At 39.3% G+C, this 23,884-nt stretch overlaps 2 protein-coding genes, 1 long non-coding RNA gene and 7 other non-coding genes across 16 annotated transcripts in view; all 10 read right to left on the bottom strand.

The window, feature by feature from the left end:
- Positions 1 to 310: 310 nt before the first annotated feature.
- tor3a (torsin family 3, member A) lies at positions 311 to 6,049 on the bottom strand. The gene is made up of 6 exons (XM_086090123.1): positions 5,765 to 6,049; positions 5,570 to 5,692; positions 4,964 to 5,229; positions 4,325 to 4,500; positions 2,978 to 3,102; positions 311 to 2,202 (listed from the first exon to the last, which is right to left on the bottom strand). The coding sequence occupies exons 1-6, from the start codon at positions 5,940 to 5,942 to the stop codon at positions 1,955 to 1,957; spliced, it is 1,116 nt and encodes a 371-aa protein (XP_085946249.1). The 5' UTR covers positions 5,943 to 6,049; the 3' UTR covers positions 311 to 1,954.
- A 415-nt stretch (positions 6,050 to 6,464) lies between these two features.
- On the bottom strand, positions 6,465 to 10,442 carry LOC147165907 (uncharacterized). Its single transcript, XR_015096408.1, has 12 exons — positions 10,336 to 10,442; positions 9,841 to 9,873; positions 9,595 to 9,674; positions 9,385 to 9,425; positions 8,744 to 8,785; positions 8,544 to 8,565; positions 8,336 to 8,361; positions 8,114 to 8,157; positions 7,366 to 7,417; positions 7,146 to 7,199; positions 6,950 to 6,970; positions 6,465 to 6,754 (listed from the first exon to the last, which is right to left on the bottom strand). It is a non-coding gene; the product is annotated as an uncharacterized LOC147165907 (long non-coding RNA).
- LOC147165914 (small nucleolar RNA snR60/Z15/Z230/Z193/J17) lies at positions 8,223 to 8,299 on the bottom strand. The gene has a single exon (XR_015096604.1). It is a non-coding gene; the product is annotated as a small nucleolar RNA snR60/Z15/Z230/Z193/J17 (small nucleolar RNA).
- On the bottom strand, positions 8,425 to 8,500 carry LOC147165913 (small nucleolar RNA snR60/Z15/Z230/Z193/J17). Its single transcript, XR_015096605.1, has one exon. It is a non-coding gene; the product is annotated as a small nucleolar RNA snR60/Z15/Z230/Z193/J17 (small nucleolar RNA).
- Positions 8,632 to 8,710, bottom strand: LOC147165912 (small nucleolar RNA SNORD79). The gene has a single exon (XR_015096574.1). It is a non-coding gene; the product is annotated as a small nucleolar RNA SNORD79 (small nucleolar RNA).
- On the bottom strand, positions 8,856 to 8,934 carry LOC147165911 (small nucleolar RNA SNORD24). The gene has a single exon (XR_015096598.1). It is a non-coding gene; the product is annotated as a small nucleolar RNA SNORD24 (small nucleolar RNA).
- LOC147165910 (small nucleolar RNA SNORD75) lies at positions 9,491 to 9,560 on the bottom strand. Its single transcript, XR_015096576.1, has one exon. It is a non-coding gene; the product is annotated as a small nucleolar RNA SNORD75 (small nucleolar RNA).
- Positions 9,740 to 9,808, bottom strand: LOC147165909 (small nucleolar RNA SNORD75). Its single transcript, XR_015096575.1, has one exon. It is a non-coding gene; the product is annotated as a small nucleolar RNA SNORD75 (small nucleolar RNA).
- Positions 9,994 to 10,074, bottom strand: LOC147165908 (small nucleolar RNA SNORD74). Its single transcript, XR_015096603.1, has one exon. It is a non-coding gene; the product is annotated as a small nucleolar RNA SNORD74 (small nucleolar RNA).
- Positions 10,443 to 11,745: 1,303 nt separating the features above from the next.
- osbpl9 (oxysterol binding protein-like 9) overlaps positions 11,746 to 23,884 on the bottom strand; it is a 29,770-nt gene continuing 17,631 nt past the window's right edge. For 6 of the 7 annotated variants that reach the window (XM_086089193.1, XM_086089198.1, XM_086089197.1 and 3 more), the window contains 16 exons: positions 23,628 to 23,666; positions 20,536 to 20,629; positions 19,219 to 19,323; positions 18,779 to 18,938; positions 18,568 to 18,680; positions 18,377 to 18,495; positions 18,169 to 18,254; positions 16,879 to 17,059; positions 16,699 to 16,807; positions 16,108 to 16,218; positions 15,972 to 16,035; positions 15,661 to 15,801; positions 15,499 to 15,577; positions 14,097 to 14,188; positions 13,861 to 13,996; positions 11,746 to 12,940 (listed from right to left, as the gene is read on the bottom strand). In XM_086089193.1, coding sequence (XP_085945319.1) covers positions 12,866 to 12,940; positions 13,861 to 13,996; positions 14,097 to 14,188; positions 15,499 to 15,577; positions 15,661 to 15,801; positions 15,972 to 16,035; positions 16,108 to 16,218; positions 16,699 to 16,807; positions 16,879 to 17,059; positions 18,169 to 18,254; positions 18,377 to 18,495; positions 18,568 to 18,680; positions 18,779 to 18,938; positions 19,219 to 19,323; positions 20,536 to 20,629; positions 23,628 to 23,666 — 1,704 coding nt within the window. In that variant the 3' untranslated portion in view covers positions 11,746 to 12,865. The remainder of the gene's footprint in view (positions 12,941 to 13,860; positions 13,997 to 14,096; positions 14,189 to 15,498; positions 15,578 to 15,660; positions 15,802 to 15,971; positions 16,036 to 16,107; positions 16,219 to 16,698; positions 16,808 to 16,878; positions 17,060 to 18,168; positions 18,255 to 18,376; positions 18,496 to 18,567; positions 18,681 to 18,778; positions 18,939 to 19,218; positions 19,324 to 20,535; positions 20,630 to 23,627; positions 23,667 to 23,884) is intronic. The other variant, XM_086089194.1, reaches the window with a different exon arrangement.

Genomic DNA, 23,884 nt, shown 5'->3' with positions numbered 1-23,884 from the left:
AAGTTAGACTCCTCTCGGCCAATCAAAGGAGCGATTGCGTTGACGAGCTGGAGTTTAGCCAATGGACGAAGACCACGCGTTCGCTTGATACACACCCAAAGGAATAGTGATGCGTTTGATGCACATCATGAAGTCATAATCAAGAAAGACGAAATCTTAGTTCGTGTACTCACTGTATAACTATCAAAGTGTTTCTGGTCTCTCTAACAGTTATTTGGAAGGTGATTTAATTCTACAACGACTAAATCGTATATCAAAGTGTTTCAAGTCAGATATTTGGAATGTGAATAAATAAGGTACACAACGAAGCTACAGTTCACAATTCTTTTTTATTCGTTTGGTTTTGGCATATAACAGAAATAATGGGTGGGTTTTTTTCATATTCACTTAGATGTGAAATTTCAAACTTCCAAAAGCAAAATCACGTGACAATAAACATTCACCACTTAAAAAAATATAAAAACAATGACATGGTAGCAGTTGTCTTAACTTACAGTGATTAAAACATACTTTTAAATCATCAAAACAAAATTTGACACAATGTTACAGTACACAAATTATTTTTCAACACCATGTCCCTCATGTTTCCTTCTAACAATTCAGTTCTTTTTACATTTACGGGTCTTCTAACAACAGAGGCCGTTTAACACTGCACGGCCCTTGATCGGCTTCAATAACCGCAACCTGAATGTTAAATAAGTAGTCAAATCAAGTTGAATGTACAGTAATAACACTTAACACATTTCAAGATAATAAATAGTGCAACATAAAGATCGGTGGAGGGTGGTTAGACATAGCACGGTGCAAAGGTCTTGTGCATGTGCAGTATTAGTGACTCGAAGGCTGAAATGATAGTTTTTGTATCGATTCTATTATAAAATGTCACGACCACGGTGAAAAGGAGCACAAAACTAATTGTGTCCCAATACTTTTGCAGTCTATACAGTGGGGTGGAATTCTAAGCTTGAAAGCAATCTTACTGATGCACAACCACCAATAGATGGCAGCGACGCCATTTTAGATGAGATCGGCCCACTGTGCAAATGGATGCATTTTGTTAAACCTACCTTTGATTATAAAAGAACGGAAAAAGGCAGAAAAGACAGAAAACCTGGCTGGGAGTTTAACTCATTCACTGGCATAGACGTCAAAAATGCATTTGAACTATTTCTTTTAGTTTAACATATTTTCCCCCAGTTTTGTTAACAAGAGTATGAAAACCTAAAAAAAAAAAAATGTACATTTAGAACAGATATAAAATTTGTGATTAATCGTGAGTTAACTAGTGAAGTCATGCGATTAATTGCGATTACACATTTTAATTGCCTGATGCTCCTAATTTTTAATAATCTTTTCCTTTTCTTTTTTTAATATATATTTTTTTAATTTTTAATAATGTTTTTTTATATAAAGAAAAGATTATTAAAAATTAGGGGCGTCGGGCGATTACAATTTTTAATCATAATTAATCGCATGACTTCACTCACGATTAACCACAGATTTTATATCTGTTCTAATACAATTTTAAAAATCTAGGTTTCATACTCTTGTTAACAGAAGAGGGAAAAAATGTTAAACTAATAGAAATAGTTCAAATGAATTTTTGACGTCTATAGCCGTCAATGGCAGTGAATGAGTTAACTTGTATGCCAACCGCCATTTTTTGGTAACAGTTTAATACTGATTAGTTCAACATTTTTTTGCCACCTCTATGTAAATAAAACAGTTTCATCTTAATTAAGTGAGCAAAATTCCAATAAATATAATGATTTCCCCCAATGTAGTTCTCAAGTGACAACAAAGACGCACGTCCTCCTTCGCCGCCGCACGACCGATGTGCGACGGCACTTTGTTGACCCCCCTCACACAGGAAGTGCTCTTGTTGTCTAATCTTGCGTGAGTGACCTTGACAGACGCGTGTGCCGCACACCTCCTCCAGGTGGCAGTTTTTTTTCTAAGCGAGAAAGAAGTTAATGCGCTGGGGGATGGACTTGCACCCCTGGGCCGAGAACAGTCTCTCCTCCTTGGGGATGTACAGCATGGCCTTGGCCACCTCGTCCAGTGTGGCCTCGTGCGTCTCCAGGCCTCGGGCAGCGAAGGCGTCCTTCGCGCACAGCTTGACGTGACGGTACTCCAGAGGTAGGAAGGGCACGAAGAAGTCGATCAGGTGGCCGGACATCAGCTCGCTCTGGGAAAAACCGCCTGCAAGCAGACGGAATTAGGAGTGGAAAATGGCTGTGTCAGACCAAAATGGACGACTTCTTATTTCATTTTGGGCAACAATTTGGGGTTTTGCAGAGTTGGTGTTATAGCCGCTTAAGTTGCATTATAAAAAAAAATAGACCAAGATTAACAAATTCACTGCCATTGATGGCTATAGACGTCAAAAATTAATTTGAACTATTTCTATTAGTATAACGTTTTTTCCACTTTTGTTAACAAAAGTATGAAAACCTAGATTTTTTTTTTTATTGTACATTTAGAACAGATATAAAATGTGTGATTAATCATGAGTTAACTAGTGATGTCTTGTGATTAATTTAAATTTAAAAAATGTAATCGCCTGATGTAATTAAAATTAGGGGCGTCAGGCGATTACCATTTTTAATCGTAATTAATTGCATGACTTCAGTAGTTAACTCACAATTAATCACACATTTTATACCTGTTCTAAATGTACAATAAAAAAATTATAGGTTTTCATACTCTTGTTAACAAAAGTGGGGAATTTTTTTTAAACTAATATAAATAGTTCAAATGAATTTTTGACGTCTATAGCCGTCAATGGCAGTGAATGAGTAAACCAATTCAAACAGTGGTAGAAAAAAGTTTGAAAATTAATTATCATGGCCACATTTTTTTTTTTTTAATAGTCACAAAAACCTGCATTTGAACAGGATTGTGTAGACTTTTTCGATCATCTTGGAGAAATTCAGTGTTTTGCCTTTAGGCCCCCCAAAAAGCGACTTCTCCATACCTTGAGCTTCCATCGTTTCGGCTCGTAGTCGGTGTTCCAGATCCTCCATCCCGATGTCTTCTCGGTTCTGACCGGAGTGCCAAAAGTCCAACGCGACGTCGTTGATCATCGCCCCTCCAATATTACTGGGCAAAACATTGACAAAAACGTATATCGGATCTGGTTGACAATTAACCCAAAATCATCTAAATTAATCCAACAAACATTACAGGTTTCTTGTGGTAATGTAAATACAACAGGCCATACTTTGCCCATTTGCCTAAATCAGGGCTCAGCAACCTTTCTTGTCAAAAAAGCCATTTTAGGGCAAATAAATTACAAAAAATCTGTCTGTCTGGCCGCAAAACATTTTTCAACCAAAATAGAAAAATATGCAGCATCCAATGCTTTGAGATTCCTTTGATTACCTTTCATCCTTTGTTTATTATTATTTAAAATTGTCATGTTTTGGACATTCTGGGCAAATTTATGGACATAGTATGGTAATTTTCGGCCTCTTTTTCCTTTTTTGGACATGTTTATGACTATTTTATTTTTACTTTTTGTTTTCTTGCCTGTTTTGCAATCAATTTCAGACATTTTTGGCAACTTTGTGGACATTTTATGGCATTTTTCAGGATTTCTTCTTTAGTTTTTGGACATTTTATAGCTACTTTTTAAAAAAATTCATTTCTGCCTTTTTATTTATTTATTCAATTCTCTGACGTTTTTGGCAATTTTATGGGCATTTTATGGTACTTTTTCCCTTTTCGGATTTTTTGGGTCACTTTATTTTATTTTATACATTTTTATATTAAAACATCTACCTTTCATCTTTTTTCTGACAACTTAAAAATTTGAACTCTGACATTTTTGATTTTTTTTTTATCTAAAGGATTAATTCATTTAAAAAATATTTTATCTAAAAAATACGGAAGAGGATCAAGGCCAGCGAAGAGAGAAAAAAAAAAGTTTGGCAGGATTCTCATTTTATTATAAGAATTGTCACTTTAAAGTGAGAATTGTTTCTGACTTTATTCTCAGAATTCTGACTTTAAAGTGAGAATTGTCACAATTAATTCTGACTTTAAAGTAAGAATAATAGTAGCGCTAAAACAAAGTCAGATTTCTGACTTTAAAGTCAGACTGTCAAAATTAGCATGACAATTCTCAATTTAAAGTCAGAATTCTGAGAATAAAGTCAGAATCCTGCCAAACTTTGTTTTCTCTCTTCACTGGCCCACTTTTGGTAAAAAAAACAACAACAAAAAAAAAACTACAATGTATTTTTTTTTAGAGCTCCACAGGAAGCCGCAGCAGAGGGACTAAAGAGCCACGGCTTTGCAGGTTTCAAACCCCTGTCCCAACCTGAGAAAGAGGAAGATGGCCTTGCGGTAGTTGACTCCGTCCACGTTGTCATAGTGGGCCATGTACGGCTTGATGGCGTCGATGAGGCCCGGGTGGAGCTTTTCGGCTTCGTCGATGATGAACAGCGTCTGGGAGCATCGCAGGACCGTGTCCCGGATTGCCTCTCTCAGCTGAGCCTGGAGGAGAGGAGAGGTTAAACAACTTCAGGATTCTTGGGAGTCCAGTCGACTTTGATTCGTCGACGATATACATGACTGTAGGGTCACTACTTGTTAAAGTATGTAACAAAATACAAAACAAACTTGTTCAACTGTTACGGTTCTACTGCAATGAACTGATTAAAAAAGCTTGATTTGAATAAAAAGCTACAGAATCATGTCTTTTATGGGTGATAGTTCAATACAAAATACTCATCTGAATTTGGACTTTCTACTTCTTCTATGTAGTAATAGTGACCCAGTATCCTTCTGAAACGCAACATATTGTGTAACATTTGTGCACACTGGACGCCGATCACTATGTGTTTGATTTTGATGATACGGTCCATAGCGTTATCATTCAACGTAGATTAAAGATTGAACTGGGCAAGGACCTGACCGGCATGTTCTTGGCGGCGAGCCCTCACCTCCTGTGTCTCACCTTGTACGTGTCCACCATCCTGGCGTGGTGAAAGTGGAACGGGGCGATGAACAGGCGGACGCACTCGCTCTTCACCCCGTCGCGGTAAAGATTATCCGCAATCATCCGGGACACAAAGTTCTTCCCGGTGCCGGACCAGCCGTGGAAGGAGAGTGTCAGGGGTTTGTTGGACTCTGGATTGTTGATGAAACCCTGGATTGCCTTCAGAACCACCGACTGGGCCAGGTGCTGCCCGTGAAGCTTGATCTGAAGATCGTGAGCCAAACCTACCAAAGGCAACATGTTTAGGACAAACTGGAAGTAGCACAGATGTATTATATCATTTGAAGTATTTATGCAGAATATTAATTTGCACTTGTTGAGTTTGGGCTCTTGTCGAATTAATCTTTAAAAGCAAAATCATGACTAAACTCTTGAACGTAGGAATATATGCACAACCTGACTCAAAATTCTCAATTTCAATAACCCAATGCATTTTAAATGTGGATTTCTTAACTAAAATAATCATAAATCCACAACTATTTAAAGAAAAAAGCAGCATTGTATCGGGCCGGTAAACTATCACTGTCTTTTACATAAGACAGCGTAATTGTAGAGTTGTACTACCAGTGATGTTGTTGGTCACCCTGCAGTCTCCGGTCTCGCAGCACTGACCCAGATTGCAGTACCAGCGGTAAAGCAGGTTCGTGGAGTCCTGGAGGAAACCGGTCCAAGGGTCCCTGGTAGGAACTGTCCATGCTAATCGTCAAGTCATTTCTATTGAACAAAACCTTAATGGCTCTTCTTTCTCGCTGCACTTACCTTGCTGCGTCGCATCGTCCTGGTGGGGTTGACACTCGTCCTCCCAAACGTTGCAGTAAATGTAGTTAAAATAGTACGAGGACGCGTTGGACAGCGCGTCCAGCTGGAAGAAGTGAGCGTGTGCGGGTACGGCCAGCAGTAGAAGCGGCAGAAACGTTGAGCCAAAGCGGGGAAACATGAGGGAAGACGGCGAAGCACCGATTCTTGGGGTTGCTTCCAATGAGAATGTGTAGCAAGTTAGCGCGCTGCTAGGCTAATACTGGAGAGAGGGGTGTGTTCGATTTTGAGACCGGAAGTAGCGACGAAGACGAAGCCCCGCCCTCCTACAAGTTCTTGACGTCACCACAAATTGTACTTTCCAATAAAGTACATATTTGACGCACGCAGCTATACAGCTTTATAGCTCACTTTCACAGGAAGATTTTAGGGGGTGCTTAGCTGAAGCTAAGCTTTTGACATCTACGATTTTTTTTGTGTTAAGATTTAAATTCGTGCATTACCAGCAAGGGGCTCTGCACAAACCCATTTCCTGAACTCAATACCACTCATTTATGATTGGACAAAGTGATTAACCACGTGTGTCTGGCCATTGTTGTAGTTAATGAGGTCAGGCACAGAATTTGTGCAAAGAGACCATTATATGTATCAATGTCTTAAACATTGCAACACCAGTTTGTATACAAAATGAAATAGTCCAAAATACAATGTTTACTTATTTTATTAAGTACATATCACAAGACAACAAAAAAAAAGCCTCAATAGGCTAGCAGTTCAGCAAAACATTTTTTTTTCAATTTCAGTTCACAATGCACAACACTTGTCCAGGTCACCATAGACACAAATGCCTGAAAGTCATCTTCTTGAGCAAGCAGCCAACAACCTCATCTCAAGTGGCGTGGCACGCTGGAGCGAAAGGAATTTCATTCTCCTCTGTTACTTTTCACAAACAGTAACTGGTCTTTTGTCTATGAAGATTCTGGCAACAGCAACCTAGAGGAATACATCCAAACATGAATCACTGTGCATTAACCTTCACAAAAACCAAGCAGTTTGTTGGCCGCAAGATCAGACAAGATGGAACGGTTGTGGTTATAATCAGAGTTCATTTGGCAGAATCTTTTCATCATATACAGTGGGCCCATTTTTTTTTTTGCATTTCTTGATTAAGAGTAAACATCAACTTACCCTGTTCAGCCAGTAAGCATGCTGCAGACAAGGGGAGACAAAGAAAATGACTACGTGTGAGGTGCAGTTTTGCTCCGCACATAAAAGCAGAGTCACTCAGCAACAGATGTTATCCACATTGGAATTCAGATCAGACATTTGTTGAGACATCACTGAACACGTCACTGTGTGCTTTTACAAATAGTTTCTCTCTCACCTTCAACTTAACCATGTTTGGTGGCCGCGACTGCATGAGTGGTAGTTTCACCTCCTGAGGGACAGAACAACATTCAGTCAAAACACACCCAAGTATTCCAAACAACGATTAGTAAGCAGACCTTTCAGCTAGAGCTAATGATTACTCCATGATGTAATTGTCAGCAGCATCTTATCATCATAGGTCAGTCAAGGAGAAACACATCAAAATGTTAACTTACCCGACCGACACAGGGACTTCCACTGACTGCAGTCAAGCTCGTTCTTTGTAACCTGCATCAGAAGACTGAATTAGTTTGTTTCTTTAAATGAACATTTAACATGAAACCATCAACCGGGGTCAGAAATTTGTTTTATCTCCTCAACTGGATCAGCGACCTGATTCACATTCATCACACCCCAACAGATTAAGGCCCCATTCACAGCCAGCATTGCCTTTGGTTCACCAAAATAGCAACAATGGCAATCCATCTTTTGCGAAGATAGATTTTGTGACTACTTGTCCTCACGTCTAATTTAGGCCAAATTCAATTTACAATGTTGTATGCGCGCCCACTAGTTAAATCACTGCATTCCGATTATCAGATTTGCAGAAAATGCACTCTTTCTAAGCCATCTGAGGGGCAGCCATTTTGCCTTGCACTGCTGATAGAAAATGTCATGGTGCCAAAGGGCTCAGATAACAACCAATCACAGACCACCCGTCTTCTGGGTTTAGTCTTTGTGTTACCAAGATGAGCCCCGCGCAACTGATGTCATTTTCAGTCACCAGCAAGCGGCCACACTGAGATGATGGGTGGGCGTTTAAACTAACGGGAGGTGCAAAGATAATTTTTGGCTTGGCGGTTTTTGCAGATTATGCTAGACAGATGTATGAAATATATTTTTGCCTACATTTGCGCTCCGATAACCAAAATGTGTGCAATGTCTGGTTTGAACAGGGCCTTTACAAACTTTTATTTAACGTACCATAAAAATGATTGTGCCGTTCTTCCAACAAAGCTTCATCGAGCCTGGATGAGAGAAAGGGAACAATTTAAAAGAGCACTTCTACTACTAGATCTGAAAAAACACATTCATTCCACATGTCAGATAGGAGCGAAAGATTATTCATCACAGAGTATCTGATGAACTATGAAGTCATCATTGTAGTGAATTTAGCAGTTCTGATTACTATAAAAATCAACGTACCATCTTGTGCCACGCTGCCCTTTTGCCTAAAAGAAAAAGAAAAAAATTAAACGTGCCCTGTGAAGTTTGCGCCAGAGATGTTGCAAGGGCCAACATGTCAGATAGGAGCGAAAGAATATTCATCACAGAGTATCCGCTGAACTATGGGGTCATCACTTAAGTCAGCCTCTTTAAAATAAAATATGTATTGAAAAAAATGGAAGCTTACCTGCATATAAGCTAGGAAACACCTGCAATCAAATCACAAGACTTTTAAGCACTAGCAGACATCAGGCAGCAAAGTCAACAAACTAAAGCACTGTTTCAGATTAAATTAATCTTTCACTCTTATTCAGAGAGATTCCCAATTGTTTTTTTAAATCATCACTAACAGCTTCCTTACGCGAGGGTTCATTTATAGAGTTTTACCTTTTCCGCCAGTCATGTAGGCGATCCAAGTGCCAAGTGGACCTTCAGAAGAAAAACAAACACATTAGCGCGTTATATTTTCCATGAGCTCTTGAAAACAAACATTTGTTTGTGCCTCAGATGTCAACTTGGTGGTTGGGTTTCATCGTCATCCAGTTCGTCAAGAGTAGCAAATAAATGTCATCATGGCAACAAAAGGAACGCTTCTTATTGCGTGCCTGAAGCAGGGGTGGGCAAAGTCAGGACTAAAGGTCACATGGCTGTGTACCACTAAAATGTCATGAATATTATTAAATCTACAAACCCACAAAGTAGTAATATTTTCTGAAGGGCTTCAAACATAAGACAAAACATGACAATTAAAATTTTATTGTACAGTGCTAGTTCTGACGGGGCCACCACAACTTACTTGGCCTTTTGAAAACAAATATGCAGCCCTTGAGTCAGATGTTTGCCCACCCCTAATAAAGTACAGCGGACCCCCACAACTTGCAGGGAATTGGGCCGGCATGCAAACAATTTCCAAAAACAAAAAACAAACTCAACAAGGTGAATCTGCTGCGGTGCAGGGGTCCGCTGCAATTTGTATAGCACAGGCCACATTCGAGAAGCTTAAAACATCAAGATAATTCTGTACTGACCAACTTTAATGAGTCTATTCTTTGATGCGGACTCCAAAAACCTGCAAGTAAACCACATTTTAGCAAAGCGATTCCCACAAATTATTTAAATATAGATTTTACATTTAGTCTCAGATTAAAAGATAGTCAGAAATCACTTCTGTCCACTACTCTTATATTTAAGGGCATCACAGACAAACTGGTCCAACATGTTGGGGAAATGTCACTTACAATTCCATAGATTCCCACATCTTTGAGATTCGTCAAACTGGAAAAACTTTAAGCCATTATTTGATGCGGCCTCCAAAAACCTGAAAGTAAAGCCACATTTTAGCAAAAGGGATTCTCAGATGAGTTAAAAAAAACTTTTTTTTTTAGTCTCAGATAATAGATAGTCAGAAATCACTTCTGTCCACTACTCTTATATACAAATGCATCACAGACTAAAACAGGTCACGTTCGAGAAAAGTGACTTACAATTCAGTAGCTTCCCGCATCGTTGAGTCAAAACTGCAAAAGGGAACGAAAATTAACAGGGCGATTAATAACAAAGGAGACTTAGAACAAACGCTAGCTTGAAAAAAAAGAAGCTAACAGCAAGCTAAGTGCTAGCTTAACACGCGCGTGTCCCCCACGTTGTCAGGATAGTTGGCGTTTCTTCACATCCATTCAGATGTCCCTACCAACACTTTATCATCATATAGCAGTGGGGCGACATCAAATAAAGGCGTATTTACGATAAGCCGGTGAAAAATGCGCTATAAATAAGCAGCATTGTTAAATTTGCACAAGACACGCGGAGCAGGCCTTGTCAAGTGCGCCACGTTAAGGTTAAACAAACATTAGATAAATGTTACTCATTACAGTTTCAATTAGATTAACAAAAGAGCATCATTGAGTAACAATGATGAAAAAACTAGTAAATTGAACATTAACGTTTTTCCAAATGTGTAAATGACGAACTACACTCACCTAAAAGAAGCGCAGGAATGAGAGCGTTCAGAGGGTGGAGGGCCATTTTATACTAAGACACATTTCCCATCAGCCCGTGCGGCAGAACATGGGCTGATGGGAAAATTGCAACATTTCGCCCCTCCCGCAAAAATCAAGCACTGAATTTAACTTGCTGATGGGAAAATGGCAGGGGTAAAGAACATGGATGACAGCCAAGAAAATCTTTTATTTTTTTAACCACAAAAAACACACATCAGCAGATATATTATCTCAACTACTTCTTCAAACATTAAAGTGCCAATGGAAATATTTGTTTATTTTCTTTCATCTAAATACCTTCACTTGTGGAGATGGCGCCGAGCTCTTTTCATATGCGTTTTTTTTTTAAATTGCTTTATTTAACAAATTGAATTCAAAAGCCAAACAATGGCAAAAATTAAGGGAACAATATTCACTATCACCGTAAACTTACAATTTCATATGAGTTACATCACACTTTGACAGGTAAAATGACGTTGTCGGCAGGATTCGAACCAGCTCGGGGAGACCCCAATTAATCACTCGGTGCATAAACACTGCCAAGGAGTACTGCTGTCACTGTAGCAATGATTTTATTTATTTACAGTTTCAGATGTCAGTACAGCGTGGAAAAAAACGGTTTGGTCCATTGCTTTGTGTCAATGTCCAATTTGTGAACATCGTACAATTTGCATTATTGCTCATCAACCACTTTAAAATGGCCTGCTTACAACAAACTGCTTGTTTCAACGTTTTCGGATTCTAAACTTCGGAATTCAGCAGTGATTTGAACCGCACGGGCCTCTTGACAGTAAGACCGATAGTCAAAGTTATTGATTGGTCTATGATTAATCAGCAACGTGGAGATTCAATTTAGCATGATGATGCGCTCTACCACTGAACTACATACATTCCCTATTGTGAATTATGGCCATTATGAGGCAAAACGCTGACATGGCACGTGACAACGGAAAGCATTACGTTATCGGCAGGATTCGAACCTGCGCTGGGAGACCCCTATGGATTTCAAGTCCACTTTATGATGAACGCTTCGAAATTGCTCGTAAAACCGAACAATTATGGCAATGATGTGTATGCCACGTAATTGTGTAGATTCTAAAACAACCTGCTAGCGGACGTTAACGCCGTTATAAGTGTTAATATTTCTTGCCATTCATAAATCCTTTGACACTCTCCGCCAAACTTGAAAAGTTCTCTCAGCTCGTAAACTCGGGTATCAAAATAAATTCCCAGTTGTGGAGGCGTTCACGTGCAATTTTCTACTCGACATGTGGCATTTACTATTTACCATATAATTTCGATACCACATGAAGGCAGCATTACGTATTTTCCTCTTTAGAGGTTGTAAATGAGGTGGAAATAAAATAACTAGCCGTAGACAAAATTACATTAGATGTCCTTCAGCATTTTCAGTTGGAATTTATTTATTAATTATTGTATCATCCATTGCATTTTGATCCAGCGTCTATGTCACTGTAACTAAAGGGATGAAGAAAATTTTGGGAAAATAAAATTCGAGTCGAATAGAGTAGAATATCCTTCAGTGTTGTTCACAATTTGAGTGAAAACCCCCCCACATGAATTGTATGGTAGCACTACTACCAAAAAAAAACAAGTGTGTGTTTTTGTTTACAACTCCCTCTAACCCTTAAGCAAGGTGATGCGTACGGAAGAGAACATTGTCATCATGGAACAAAAAGCCACAAACGATCATTTGTTCAGGTTACACAGAAACACATTCATGAGATTGTTCAACGTTCTTTCAACTTCGACAAGCATTGTTGATAACCTTTAAATTGCATAAGTGGATTTCTATCAATGTGTTCAGATTCCATGGCTTCCGTAGCCCTTAACTGTATCCTACGATGACCAAAACAAACTTGAAATGAGAGCAGAATATCAAACGTGACCACAGGATGCTTTCTCAATCATTTCATTATGCTCAAATATTTTTGCACTATTGCCAGAAAGAAAAATACAAAAAAAAGAATATATGTATCATATGTATATCTATATTTATATATAAACAACAGTTGCAGGCAAGCAGAGAACATCTTCCCCGCCTCGTTAAGAAGGTTCATCCATTCCACCATCGTCATCATCATCATCATCATAAGGCTGCCAGACTCTTGGAGGGGGCTTTGCTTTCTTCGATCGCCAGATTCCCTGAGATGTCAAGCTCGGTTTTACATGTCAAAAGGTTATTTATTCCATTTCAGCACCCTGGATGAAGAATTGGGGCCTCGCTGCTAAGGAGTCAAGCGTTACGAATGGTCATCTTGGGTGCTTTCGGTTTAATATCATTCGTTTCCATCGTTATACAGTCAGATGCAAAGCAGCGTACGCGACGTCATCGGCGCTCAGTCAGTCCAAGGCTTGGACAACGAGTGGTCTTTGCTAAAGAGTTCTTATGAAGACTCTGCAGTGTGCGTTCAAACTTAATGCATGTAGTGCGAGTGGGGGGGGGGGCGGTGAGGGGGGAGGGGCGTCGATGTACACGTTTCGCTCCTCAGGGTCGAGGAGAGGCTAGTCTCTTTAATAGTGGCTCGTCATACACCCAGCACTCGCCGTCCTCGTGGAATAGCTGCACACAAGAGAAGCAACACTTAGTCAGATGACTGTTGCTAAAAATTCCACTAGGTCAGGGGTCGGAAACCTTTTCTGTCAAAATGGCCATTTTAGGCCAAATAAATAACCAAAAATGTGTCTGGAACTGCAAAACATTTGAAGATTGGGTTTGTTTTTGTAATTTTTCATACAACTTTGGCAACTTTTTTTCTGCCTTTTTCGCTATAAATGTTCTGACATTTTTAACAATTTTGTGTATGTATAGTAATTTTTAGGATTTATTTTGTTTTTGGACATTATGGTTACTTTTTGAACATTTTCTTTCCAGCCTTTTCTTCAATGAGTTTTCTGCCTTTGGGGCAATTTTGTGAACATTTTATGGTACATTTTGGGATTTTTTATTTAGTTTTTGGACATTATATAGTTTTTGAACGTTTTCTGACTTTTTTTGTGTGCAATTCCCAAGATAGTTTATGCTAATTTTTGCGATTTCTGTTTTTATCTGGGCATTTTATTATTTATTTATTTTTTACTTTTTGAACAGTTTCTTTTACGCCTTTCTTCTTCTTCCAATTTTCTGAAATTTTTTGGCAATTTCATGGACATTTTATGGTAATTCTCTGCTTTTCCTCTTCCCTTTTGGAAAATTTTAGGTAATTTTTGAAACTTTTTCCATCTACCTTTCATCGCTCTTTTTTTGTCAACTTAAATTGTACTCTTACATTTTTTGAATACTTAATTATTCATTTTTCAAACTAAATCATTAATTTATTTAAATATTTTATCAAAAAATAAAAATAAATATGTAAAAAAACATTAATTCTTATTTTTTATTTTTTTTAGATCCACAGGATCAAGACTAAAGAGCCACATGTGACTCCAGAGCCGCAGGCTGGCGATCCCTGAACTAGGTTAAAAAATGTCCGTCAGGCTCACCCTGGTCTCCCACTGCTGCTCGTTCTCCTTCCTCTCCCTTGCTTCCACTCTCTGCTTCTCCTCCAGCTGATGTTTGGCTTCCGTTGCGGCGTCGATGTCTTTGAGCTTCAGGTTGAGGGTCACGTCTCTCCAAAGTCTGTCGGGTGGGACGGGGAGGAGAGTCATTTGTTTTTTCCCCTCTCTTTTCCGGAGTTCTGCGACGTACAAGACCGGCAAAAAATGTTGAAATGTCTCACCTTCGAGACTCGTACGTTAGCTGGTCTTCCAACTTCCTCACTTTCTTCTTAATGATGCCCATCCTCTTAGTGTCAATGAACGACGTGTTCTCCTGCAATACATTCAATATTCAGGGATTCATTTTTGTTCTTCATTTGGATAGGACATATTAACTAATTTGCTCCCAAAAGCGTGTGTGTGTGTGTGTATATATACACACACACACACACACCCCCACACATATATATATATAAATATATATATAAATATATATATATAAATATATAAATATATATATATATATAAATATATAAATATATATATATAAATATCTATATATATCTATATATAAATATATATATATATATATATATAAATATCTATATATATATATATATATACACACACACACACATATATATATATATGTTCTATTTTAAATGTTTTAAGTGTCCTAAAGACATATTTATAAGTTTTTTATGCTAGAGCATACAGAAGGCTTTGATGCAGCCTCTCAACTGTAAAGAACGGTTGAAGAAATGGTAGTTATTACACAACCAGCCAGTAGGTGGCAGCAGAGCATAGGAAATGAACTAGGACCAAGTAGAAAAAAACTCAATTACTCAGAATTCTAAATAGATTTGTAAATGATGATGAAACTTAGCTATATTCTAATGCTAATTTCTGCAAAACGGAAACAGATAGAAGTATACTTTTTTTCCTGATGAAAGAAGAGACCATCTTTATTTTGGTAGGTTACATGTTTTTTTTTATAGCAATAGAACACAATATTCCGTGGGCCTGGCAAAATCAGTCAAACAGCCGGGAGTGAAGGGGGTTGCTTCTGTGAAAATGGCTGGGAGTGAATGAGATGAGCGACAATAGAATAGGCCATTGCCTGAGAAATTGTGTGCCAAAACTGATACGATTACTCCCCTGTATGTGTTCTGGACCCACCCGCAATAGACGGACACTCTTCATTTACTCCCAGCCATTTTCACTGAAGCAATCCCCTTCGCTCCCGGCTGTTTTACTGGATTTTGACTTGCAAGGCCCACAGAATATTGTGTTTTATTGCTACAAAAACATATAACCGACATCAGCAATTTAGAGAGCTCATATAAAATAGTAGTGATGGACGAGTACCGATACCAGGCTGATATCCAAACTTATATCAAAGTATCGGTACTTGCAACCCCTCTTGGGGCCATTTCATAATCAGGAACTAGAAATTAGAATTAGAAGAATAGAAAATTGCCATTAGATTCATACAATTTTAGGAAAAATGCTCTAATAGATTTTTTTGGCAGCCTCAAGGGTCAACTGAATGATTTACAAACATTAGCATAAGTGTGAAAACTTGTCTCTCAGCAGTAGCACAACACATTTATTTTTTCTTGTGAAGCCCGAGGGAAAACTCACTCCTGTGGCCCACTTGGCATACATCACTCCGTTCCATTCGCCTTCAATAGAGCAGAAAGACTTCTTATCATTTGGTGCACTGCAAAAGACAATCAACAAAGTCGTGATGTTATCAAAACTGCCAGGGGGGCTTTTGAAGTTATTGCGGATTTTCCTTCTTACAAAATCTCTGCGGTGATTCTGTGCTTCTTGCCTCCGTAGAAGGGTTTGGTGTGGAACACGATGTTGGCGCTGTAGCCCGATTTGGAGCAGGAGATGTTGCACTCCCCGCCCAGCTCAACCCACGGCACGGTCAAAATGGACCTGCACACACGGCTCAAGTCGTCAAGCGTGCGTCGGCGAGAGCGAGAGAGAGAGAGAGAGAGAGAGAGAGAGAGAGAGAGAGAGAGAGAGAGAGAGAGAGAGAGAGAGAGAGAGAGAGAGAGAGAGAGAGAGAGAGAGAGAGAGAGAGAGAGAGAGGGCAAAGCGCGCACCTGCCGTATCCGTTGGGGAAGTTGAGGATGTAATGTTCATCGTGCTCTAAACATGACACGCAACCTGCATGGAGAACCGCATCAAGTCAATACATGAACATGAGCTTTGTGTATGTGCGTGAAAAGTGTACTGTACCTTGCCCGATATTATAAACGCCTATAGACATGCCAAGGAACTTGGACTTGGTCCAAATGTGAGCATTGAATTGGATCTTCTTACTTAAACATTCTGCGTAGAATGCAGAAACTGCAAAAAGAGGAAACACAGATTAAGGATGGAAAAAAAAATTGTGCAAGTTTAAGATGTCAACAAGTAGGGCACTGAAAATTAAGAAGAATCTAACCATTTACTTTGACTTTGGTCTTGCAACAGAGAAAAAAAAAAGAGAAAATGTTGAAACTAAAGGTTGTTGTTTTTTTTACCATGAAAAATGTTGCAATCACTATGAGAACAAAGATGTATTTTACCAAGGTAAAAAGTCATAATCTTAGGAGAATTAAGACTAAAGTTATTATTATTATTTTTTTAAATAAGTCATAATATGATATAAAGTTTAGATAAAATTGTAATATAATGATAATTTACCAAGAGAAGAAAGTCATAGTTTAAAAAGTGAATAAAAAACAAAACAACAACCATTTTTTAGTCTAGAAATGATGCCTTTATTCTAGCATAAATAAATAAAATAAAACAAAAGAAAATGGACTAAGACTATTTTACACTCACTGGGTGGGTGATGCGAGACCTGCTCTGCCACAAAAGACACATTGTTGGGTGAAGACCATGGAACCGCATCATCTGATAGTGTATCCTGCACAGGAGCAGGAGTGGATGACTGGAAACAGAAAATTGCGTATTATATCGAAAGCATGCCGGGCTTAGGTCGAGAGGGGGGGGGGAGCTCACCACGTGCGTGGAGGGCTCCTCCGTCTTGCAAGGCAGATCCCAGTGACAGAAGAAGACCTCTCCCAGGATGGGGTTGTAAGGCTTCTTGGCCACCGAGCTTTTCCTTCCCGCGTGGAAGGCGGAGAGGTACCATTTGACCACATGAACCATGCGCTCACGAGGGTCCGGCTGCTCTGCGATACTGGAGGAAATTAAAGGATTGCGTCACATCGGCTGCGCATAAAATCCCTTTGACAACAAGAGGAGCAGTTCAGTTAAATTCAGCTCAGTTGGCACAATTGATGTTGTTGCCAGTCTACTCCTGTTTAGTGTTAGGTGTATTTCAACCAATGAGAATGACATGAGTCTTGTTCCTTGTTAAGTAAGTAAGTCTTTTTGGGGTGGGAAAGAGCGAGTACTGATACCGGCCATATTTCAAGGTATCAGTACTCGCCACGTCCGATATCAGTATCCCTTGTGGCCATTTTACAACCAGGAACTAGAAATGAGAAGAATATAAAATTGCCATTATTTTCATGCAATCTTAAGGTAAATGCTATATTGGGATATATAGGTTTTTCTTTAAAATTGTCTTTTTTTTGGGGGGGGGGCATTTTATGTAAAAATTACGAGTGGTATTAGTACTTGGTATTGGTCAGAGTCAAGTCAAGTCACAATTATTTATATGGCCCTTTATCACAAGTTTGCAAATATTAACGACATCGTTGAGCACTCGTACTGCTATCAGCCTGAAAAAGTGGTATCGAACATTAATAAAAAATTTTTTTTAATTGTCTTTCTTTTTGCTTTAAAAAGTGCATACCTTTCCTAAAATATTAGTTTTAAATGTTTAATTTTAGTCCTACTGTTAGTGGAATTTTTACAGTGTCCCAGAAAGAATTGACATAATTTGAAATACGAATATGTGAGTGATGTCCTCGACAAACTCTATTAAATAGGCTTCATGTTGAACAGTATTTATCTATCAACATTCCAACAACTCTTTCAAACGGATATAGATTTCAACAAGAAAGGGAAAAAAAGGTGAATACAATTTAAAATCATTTTTGATGATCTTTGGGTTATTTCAATAAAACGTCACTTAAGTGTTACTAAGACACCTGGGAACTGTTTTCAATGGTGAAAATGCATCTCTTTAAAATTTAAGAAAATATGTCGAATATTTTAAGACAGCCCGCATTTCGGAAACTGACACAAAATCTAAATTGCTCACTGAACTGAATTAAACTGCACTGTAGTGTTTAGATGAGAGTATCTGCGGAGCACGTGGGAGAGTTAAATGACAGTTACCTTACAAATAAGTCTGGATGTGCAAAGAAGTCAGCATACATTTCTAACAAAGATCTCCTTTCTAGGATGAAGGTAGGCAGGACCACCTGGAGATTAGGATTGAAACAAACTGCAACTCAGAACCAAATCCAGAACAGCCCACTGATGTTAGCGGTGAGTTAAAAAGCACACAGCACAGATTGGCACGGAGAGGAACCGGCGCCGTTACCTTGGTGAGATCCATTCCCAGACGGACTTGCGAGAGCAGATGCATGATGACGCTTTTGTGCTCTTCCACCGACTCGCCCTCGCCGTCATCGTCACGGTCGTCGTGGCTGTCAAACGGATCTAAAGCACGACACGCTCCGTAAAAGTGACGTCTAAAAATAAGAAACTCAAAACTGATTGTTTGCTTTTTACCTGGTTCCGTGGTGCCGTTTGACATGGTCGAGTTGAGCGATTCTGTTGTGTCTGGTCTCTTCAACGTTGTTTCTTCATTGTTGAGGGGCGAGGCAGCCGGGGGTCCTGAGGGACTGAGAGCATCAAGACGGTAACATTGGGAGGACTGTAAGTAGACTGTTCACTGAAGTGTGGGACATTGCCGTGACCTGAATCTGTAGCAGCCACTCACTTCATGCAATGTTTGGGGGAAGTGGTGCTCTGGTAGAACTCGTCCGCGTCGTAGAACTCATCCTCGCTGGAGGAATATGAGAAGTCCGGCACTGAATGCGAGGGGAGGGGGATGAGTGATGGGGAGGTGACGCCGCTGTTGGGGCCTGATGGGCCACTCCCTGACACGAGGGCGAGGTAACCGTGAGCACAGAGCAACGCAAGTTAGCATGTTAGTGCAAGCAGCCCACATCAGTGAGGATGCATTTTCAATTATGGAAACATAAAAAAACAAAAAACAAAAAAAACAAATAATAATAATTATTTTAAAAAAGTCGACCTGAGTAAAAAAAACTTGAGTAAAAAAATTCAATTTGATTAATATTTAAAAAATGTTTTTTTTTTTTTTAACAAGCCCAAAAGCAATGTAACTTCTTCACGGGCAAAAATAGGCAGTTTCACCTGTGCTATTGGGAGTTGGGGTCTGCAAACTGCCCATCACCGTGACGACAGGACCGACAGGTAAGGTCGAAGGTCGTTGGTCCGATTTACACACCTGAGAAGTATCTTTGGCACCAAAATAAAGAAATTAAATAAAGAGGAAGAGAAAAGTACACATTACAGCTTCCAAGAGGCTGCGATATGATGTAGAATGACTTGGTTATAAATAAAGGCATTGCAGTCTATTAGGAGACTGAAATTAGAATGGCCGACTTGGAGATTCACAGCATTTTTAACAGTCTGGCCACATTCATCTGACCAAAATAGACATCACGTTTAGATCTCAGCGGCGGCGTCCAGCGAGATGAAGACAAGAAAGAACTTCATTTATTAGCTGACAAGTCAGCCACATAAATCTGACTGAAATAGGTATCACGTTTTGTGTGGGTTTGAGCTCAAATTAAGAGAACGCACAAAACACCTATTGAAATCGCATGTTGGGCCTTGTTTCAGCTGCCATCTGACCTTGCTCATCACATAATAATGAATGACCATGCAATATAATAGTTTATATTCCGATGAGGCACTGGTTCCAACCGTAACATCCTCTGTGTTGTGGTAAGAGACAGCTGGCTGAACACATGGGGGCGTTGTTGTCTCATTTCAGAATATATGACTATTAGCATTGGAGTTAGTTACACCCTGATTTCAGAGAACTATACTACATATCTAGTAAGAGCTCATTTAATGTTTTCTTGTCTTTTATGGACGCGGGTGTTAAACTTGAAAAATACTGATTATGTTAGGTGCAGTGCGTAACTTTGTAAAAAAAGAAAAAAGAAGAAGTAATTTTCCCCCAAGCCACCATTAGAGATGACACTGTTGATTTAGCCTGTCAGCACATCTTGCTGTACTTTTAGTATTTGATCTTTCATATTTCGTATCGATGGAGATTTCCATGCTGGCTCACTGAAAAATGATGGACCGCACATTGCGCATTTTACCAAGCAATAGGTGGGAGCACAGCTTCTTGTATCATGTTTATAAAAAGCTAACTAAACATTTTTGGTGTCTCTGTAGTATAAAATAATAATGACCTCTTCTTTTTTTCCTTCTTCTCTGCACTGGCTGTCCTTCAAAATGGAATAAAAATGTTCTACAATCACATGGTTCGAAGTGACGGTTCAGTTTTTCTAATGCAGAATTATATATATATAGTTTTGACTTCATCTTTAACTTTTCAAGGATAAATCAGAGAACCATCATGAAATCTTCCAATCTCATGAATCCGCATGTGCATGGGAAGAAGGTGGATATGCAAGCATGTCCGGCAGCTACCTGTGGGGAGAGTGGTCTGTGTTGGCATCGTGGTGTTGGCTACAGGAGTGTCCAGAGGCGGCTGGTAGATCCCATCCACGGGGTTGATAGTGCTCTAAGGGGAAATAGACTGGCCGTCAATGTCATCAAGTATGGACATGTGCCTGACATCAGCAACAATCACTCATGGTGCCGCTGTTACTCAAAATGGTCCTGAACGTACTGCTACATTTAGAGGGTCGATACACCACATATCCTGGTGTACTCGTAACTGGTCGATATTATATTTATACCCACCTCAAACAATATTTTTCACCCGCAACTGGGCTTCAACTTCTGCTGTATTGACTAGGAGGTCAGCCCTAACGGTAGACCCAAGTAAGCAACAAAAAGCATGAAATAAAACATGACCCCCTGCAAGGGCGGATCAATCTCCTTTCGCTCCACTTCCCGGAATGACAAGACATGAACAGATTTCATGAATCTGATCAATGTGCAAACAGCAGCAGCAGTAGCTTTAGAACAATAATTGACAGTGCCTTTTGAACTCTGAACAACCTCCCGTATTAAAACAGTTAATTGACTAATGGCTAAAATCGGCTACACGTTGACATCCCTGTGGTGAGAACCCGCTGGGGCAATTGTCTCTCTTGCGCTGTCTCGCCATCAATTGGGATGTTATTTGGAAGATGTCAGAGCACTGAAAAGTTCCTGACACTTATGCAAAAAAGTTTAACCCCCCACCACCCCAAACTTATTAGCGGTGTATCAGTGTTTAGGAGTTTTTTTGGTTTGTTTTCTTCTAATGCATTTAGAATGGGCATCAATTATACATGAAAATACCATGGGTTCAACTAAACTATAATTTGACATCAGTAGAATATAGCACTTGCTAAAAAGCCAATAAAAAAAATTGGATGCTACATATAAAGCTCAGACTACGCAAAATCAATAAAAGCTGTCTAAAGGATTTGTGTCTGCTCCCATCACCTTCCTGTTGCGCAATGCCTCAATAACAGTGAGGCCATCACAACTAACAATAGGCAATTACAGAGAAATGGTCTGCCATGTCGGCACCAGCAGGACTTGGGAGAGGAGATGGAGAGCGCACAGTCTGCCTTCTAACATTGAATGGGAAAGTAACGTGAACGCAGAGGGCTGTTAAAGATAAACATAGAGGACAAGATCAACAAAACATTCTACTGGTATTTCCAGTCTTTTAAAAGGGGAAGTCAACGCACAAACGTTCTTTACAATCATATGTTCTATGTAGTCCCACTAGTCTAATATTGTGGAATATGAATTAAGTAGCAAAATCCACCCATTTCCTCCAGCTCAGGTGGCGGCCATTTTGCCACTTGCTGTCAACATAAAATGGCGTCACAGTTGCTCCGGGCTCAAGGTATAACTACCAATCACAGCTCACTCACTTTTTTTCTGAAGCCGAGCCATGATTGGTTGTTACCTGAGCAAATTAATGCCAATTTCAGTTAACAGTAGTGATGTAACAATAACAGCGATTTCGCGATATTAAAACTGCCACAATATCGTCATTGTCATGTCAGGATATTAAAAGCAGCACATCTGTTAAAAAAAGTCAGGTTGATTTCTATTTGTGCAGTTCTAGCACCCTCTGGTGGATAGTTTTTTTTTGTGTACTTTAATTTTCACATGGTATGTTTTGGCACATTTATGGTTAAAATCCACACTAATTGTCAGATAAAGAGGAACGTAAGATACTTGTGAAGTGAGTCAATATGTGGAGGAACTCAACGTGGGCGTGCATTAGCAATTACGTGCCTCAATATTAAGTGTTATTAAAGATTGTAGGTTGTTTATATGAATTGATGTTATGTTACAATTTTGTGCTTACTATTATGAGCTCATTTTTTTACAATATTGTGAGCTTTTTTTCTATTGCCAACCTCCCCACAATATCGTGATAATTATCGTATCTTGACCTTGATATCATGATAATATTGTATCGTGACGTTTGGCTAATGTTACATACCCAGTCAACAAGTGGCAAAATGGCCGCCCCCTGAGATGGAGAGAAACGGGTGGATTTTGCTGCCTAACTCATATTCCACAAGTAAAATATTAATCACAAGGCCGTGCTTAGACTAGTGGGGACACATATTACATTGTTGTAAAGAAAGTTTTTGACTTTCCCTTTAAATATACTGTGTAAGAAATGCAGATTTCACAGACGTTGAAATTATTTTAAAGCCGTAGAGTTATATCTAGTGCACAGTTTATGAAAAAAAAAAATGAAACACGCCCTTCTAGATTTTGAGAAAGAACACACTGTGCTATTTATCAGCAATACTGTACTGTACGTAATGTCTTGGAGATTAAGTGCAGCTATAAGAGCAATGCAGGCCTGTGGACTGTCAGCCCTTCTGGGACTCCAGCATTATACTGCGCAGCACACCAAGTACACTCAGCGATTTTTAAGTGCACGTGACCATGTTTTGCTTGGTAAAAAGTTTTTGGGTGGTGCTCCAGGAGCATCACACATCCCTAAGTTGTATTTGACATGCATGGGGGTGAATAAGTATTTTAGCTGCGTCTTCAATCACCGACATTAAAGCTTCACCTCCCTGACAATGTGTGAGTTAACGAAAATGATAAATGACATAATACACCAAGTGTGGATGACACCTGCATAGGCACTAAAGTGCTGGAAGGATGGCCGCCTAGCTATTAGCGCCGGATGGGTCAATAAGCCAGGCAGCGTGTGCAGGATAAATCAGTGTTGCATTTGTTGACTCCTGTGCAGTGCAGCATTCTCATACTGGCTTCCACACACAATGCATGCAAACACATCATGAACATACATACACAATGCACCCCCCCCCAATAGAGAATAGTTCCCAACCAGTATTGTAGTAGTAAATCACAGATGGAATCAGGAAATTATTTAAAAAGATCAAGAGGAAATAGTGGCAGATTTGAGGAAAGCGACTAAGATAGAAACAAATCTCCATAAGGATTGCATGCACTAAGAAATTCCATTGTATCCACTTGTGTGGTGAATTGAGTGGGAAAGGGAAAGTTAGCAGTCGGTTTGATTTCAATCCTAGTCATGGACAGAGAATGTCAAAACTTACTATAAGTCCGTTTGCGTGTTGCTGTTCGTTACTTTGGTCCTTAAAATTTTAAAAAGACATTGTTAGACTACTGATGTAGATGTCATGTCATTTAGCAACTTGCCACACGTAGCAATCCTTTCATCACATCATGAAATTTGTAGCTTTTTAGATGGAACCATTAGAGTTTATCTTGGCATTTTTTCAATTCAATTTAAAAAAAAAGTAGATGCGATGAAATGATCACTGGGTTACGTCCTCACTGACCGCTGACCCAA

This window comes from Leptonotus elevatus, chromosome 11 (assembly GCF_054856555.1).
Source record: "Leptonotus elevatus isolate MCC_2025b chromosome 11, RoL_Lele_1.0, whole genome shotgun sequence".
Classification (NCBI taxonomy): domain Eukaryota; kingdom Metazoa; phylum Chordata; class Actinopteri; order Syngnathiformes; family Syngnathidae; genus Leptonotus; species Leptonotus elevatus.
The sequence above is the reverse complement of the archived record's forward strand: the minus strand, read 5'-3'. Positions and strand labels throughout refer to the sequence as shown.

What these genes read in the sequence shown, in the direction of transcription:
- tor3a (XM_086090123.1), bottom strand. Translation starts at nt 5,942, where the DNA reads ATGTTTCCCCGCTTTGGCTCAACGTTTCTGCCGCTTCTACTGCTGGCC. An exon ending in GGATGGTGGACACGTACAAG is followed by an intron (nt 4,501 to 4,963) that starts GTGAGACACAGG and finishes CCTCTCCTCCAG; the next exon opens with GCTCAGCTGAGAGAGGCAAT. An exon ending in CGAAACGATGGAAGCTCAAG is followed by an intron (nt 2,203 to 2,977) that starts GTATGGAGAAGT and finishes GTCTGCTTGCAG; the next exon opens with GCGGTTTTTCCCAGAGCGAG.